The 3,311-nt window shown below is 39.2% G+C and overlaps 1 gene segment (V, D, J or C); it reads right to left on the bottom strand.

Annotated features, from left to right (window-relative positions):
- Positions 1-219: 219 nt before the first annotated feature.
- On the bottom strand, positions 220-3,308 carry LOC123965753 (the record flags this gene model as incomplete). The annotated part of the segment is given in 5 exon segments: positions 220-1,039; positions 1,172-1,320; positions 1,523-1,810; positions 2,527-2,844; positions 2,984-3,308. Coding segments are annotated over 5 exon segments (1,089 nt in total), but the record flags the coding sequence as incomplete, so codon positions are not given.
- Positions 3,309-3,311: the final 3 nt, after the last annotated feature.

Here is a 3,311-nt window from a genome sequence, read left to right as displayed (position 1 = left end):
ACACTCAGCCAAAAAAACAAACATATTCGGGGCAACAGGCTGCTGGTGTGGAATACAGGAAATGGTCAAAAACAAACGTGCTGATTGAAAAAGGCACTTTGTGCATCTGCACTCGATTGGTCTTCCTCAAGGACCTTGACCTGCCTGTGACCTTAAAAGTGAATCTTGTGGATTGAAATTGAATTTAGAGAACTTAATTTGAATTGAGAGAACTGAAAGTGAAAGCACACAAAGACTTGAATTTTAATGAGGCTCAAATACAGTTTCAGTTTAGATTCATAATATCACATTCAGTTTCAAGTTTATTGGAATTCAGTTTCAAACTAAATAAATTCAAATTCAAGTTGAGCAATTTAAATTCAGTTTTTAATGCAATTATTCAAGCTGAAATCATTTTTATGATTTTGATGGTATTGGTGGTGTCACCCACTAGCCGTGCTCATTAATGCAACTCACAGTTGTTTTCCAGGAGCCTGTCTGATCCACCTCATATACAAACTGCTGAATGTGAATCCAAAGAGGCTGTACAGGTCAATCTGTGGGATTCTTCAGGCATTTTAACTACTACCCATGCTCTTCATTAAACCGGAATGTGTAACTAAATTAAAGTAAGTTACCACGTGTAAATTGAAAGCTGTGAAAACCAAGGTTCGACATTTTACTCTCCCCCCTGATAGTAGCATCCCACTCCAGTCCGTCCATTAAACCTTAAATACGTACAGGTCAGTTTTACATCAGTATGTACAATCATATGTTTTATTGTAATTAATGAGACAATCTTTGTTTTCCAAATTGAAATCTGTATTTTGCTGAATGCATGAATGAGTCCAGTGACAGAATATTTGTTACACTTGTATTTGAATCTCAAAGTGACTGAAACATAAAAAGAAATTAATACAGTATGAATCATTTCTAAAATATTATACAAATGTAAAAAGAAAAATTCATTAATTACAGTTTACACCTAGTAAGACCATCAAAAATCCTCAAATGTTCCCATTTGGCTCATTAATCTGTCCTGGGGTCATCATCATTTAGTCTAAAAGGAGAAAACATAGGCAATATATTGGATCTGGTGACAGATTTGTTTTGTATCAACATAAAAACAGTTACAATCAAACTGACATATTAAAGTCATACAGTTGAAATATTGTACTGGAGGATTACTTACCTTAATCACAGTAGCCAAGACACCATAGATGACAGAGATGAGGAATAAAAAGAGGAAAGTGAAAGTCATATACCAGCTTTCCACATCTGTGTCTTGGTTCACATCAGTATGCATAATCTCATCTAAGAAATGACAGCCCTCCAACGTCCCTGTGAAAGAATTTAAATGAGATTTGTCAGTTAACTATTGCACTGACTTTGTTAAAGTGGAATAGGAACTGCAAAGAAATATTAAGAAAATAACCCATGAAGTTACCAAACAGTCTCACAAATGAGTTTAAATGTGTGGTTAACCTAATATGTGCAGTCTTTAACATGCAAGAAAGATGTGGATGAACGGAGGAACCGGCACCTGGTTTAGATATATTCAGGGATTGGGTGGTGTTCTCATGTGTCACCCTGCAGGTGAGGACTGCCCCAGGGAACCAGTTGCCATGGGACAGACGAAGGTGGCTTTGGATGCTGAACTTTCCATTTGGGCCTCTGATGGGTTCACTAGTGTTGTAGTCCAACAGTTCCTTGGTGTTACCAGAAAACCAAGTGATGCTAATAGATGCAGGGCTGAAGCCGAAGACCAGGCACACAAGTTCACCAGAGCCCTGGAGCAAGGTGGCTGAAGGTTGGCTGTAGGTCACTGTGGCTGGGGAAAAGAGTTATTAAAGTTCGTCATGAATTTGTACTGAGGAAGGTCATGTAGCAAGAAAAATCAGGAGACAAATGTTCTAAAGGTGATATGCCTATTTACTTCTTAACCTTAACCTTAAGTAACACTGAGACTTCAGAAGAATAACAGACTACAATGTGGAGATGTTCAGATGAAGTTTTTTTTTACCCTGATACTGATCAGAGTCCTTTAATACTGTGTATCTGAAGATAGCACGTCTGATCCAATACTTCTGTTTACTTTACAATGTTGATTAAATATTTATCTGATATATTGAAATAACAACTGTAGCCTTCTAAATTGACACAGTTTCTTTTTTCATGAACTACTTGATCCAAATACTAAAGTCACTGCTTCAAAGCTTAAATTATTAGTTTAAGTGAAAGAATGGAACTCCTGAGATTGACGTGAAGCGATCTCTTACAGAGAAGACAAATCTTCGACTGAGTACAGACAGCGACTAAACAGTGCCAGCTAAACATGAGAACCTGCTTCCTGTATGTTTTGCTGATGTTTGCTGATGAGAAAGAGAGATAATAGAGCCGTTACAGTTGGAGCTTAGCAAATTTAGCCAACTCTCATCAGTGCTACAAAATAATTTGTCCTTCACAGGATTGGCTCGGGACATCTTAACTATGATGCAATGAACACCAGTGAACCTCATTGTTACTAAGTGTTAATTCTCAGCTCACCAAAAACATCCTTTATAGTGCTTTCAAACGGCGTTTCAGAGGACTCATGTCTGACAACACAAGAATACGTAGACTCCTTGTCCTCAGTTTTGGATGTGTTTAGTCTGCTGCTCATTGAATAAGCGCTGCTCTCTGTGTATTTCCAGGCAGGACTGTTGGTGTAGCGAGCTGAAGGGAGTCTCTGGCCATTCTCCTCCCAGTACACCATGATGTTAGACGGGAAAAATCCAGAAACTAGACAAATAAGTGTGAGGACGTCTGAGGTAGACAGCTCAGAGGCAGTTGGTTGTAATATTTTCACTGTTGGTGGGTACAGGTCTTGAGAAAAACAAAAAGAAGACAAAAGTAAATAAGGGTTTATATTACGGCTCCTTTCAATTCATGATTTAGTCACAACCAGCACAAGCATTATGGAGATTTTTCTTTTTACTGCTGAGCTTCTGATGTTTCACACTACCTCTGCTTTTGCTTATATGGTCCTGGTAGCCCTGGTTGGAACATCTGTGCTTCCCCTCACAAGACACTTGTTTATATGCATGCCAATCCTCCGCTGACACTTTGAGGAAGCTCCGCAAAGACTCCGTCCCATTGCTGTGACTCACTGGTTGCTCCGTGTGGACATTAAGAGAATATTTGTTCCCACCTACTTTCCAGGTGGTGGAGAAATCATCAAGAGAAGGGCCAACGAGAAGACAGGTGACAGTCACCTGTCCCTTGCTCTGAAGCTCCTGGAGGGGTGGTCCCTGAACATATACAGCAACTATCTGAGATGATGCTGGAGTTAC

This window comes from Micropterus dolomieu, unplaced genomic scaffold, assembly GCF_021292245.1.
Source record: "Micropterus dolomieu isolate WLL.071019.BEF.003 ecotype Adirondacks unplaced genomic scaffold, ASM2129224v1 contig_11157, whole genome shotgun sequence".
Lineage (NCBI taxonomy): Eukaryota > Metazoa > Chordata > Actinopteri > Centrarchiformes > Centrarchidae > Micropterus > Micropterus dolomieu.
Note: the sequence above shows the minus strand (reverse complement) of the source record. Positions and strands in the feature narration are given on the sequence as shown.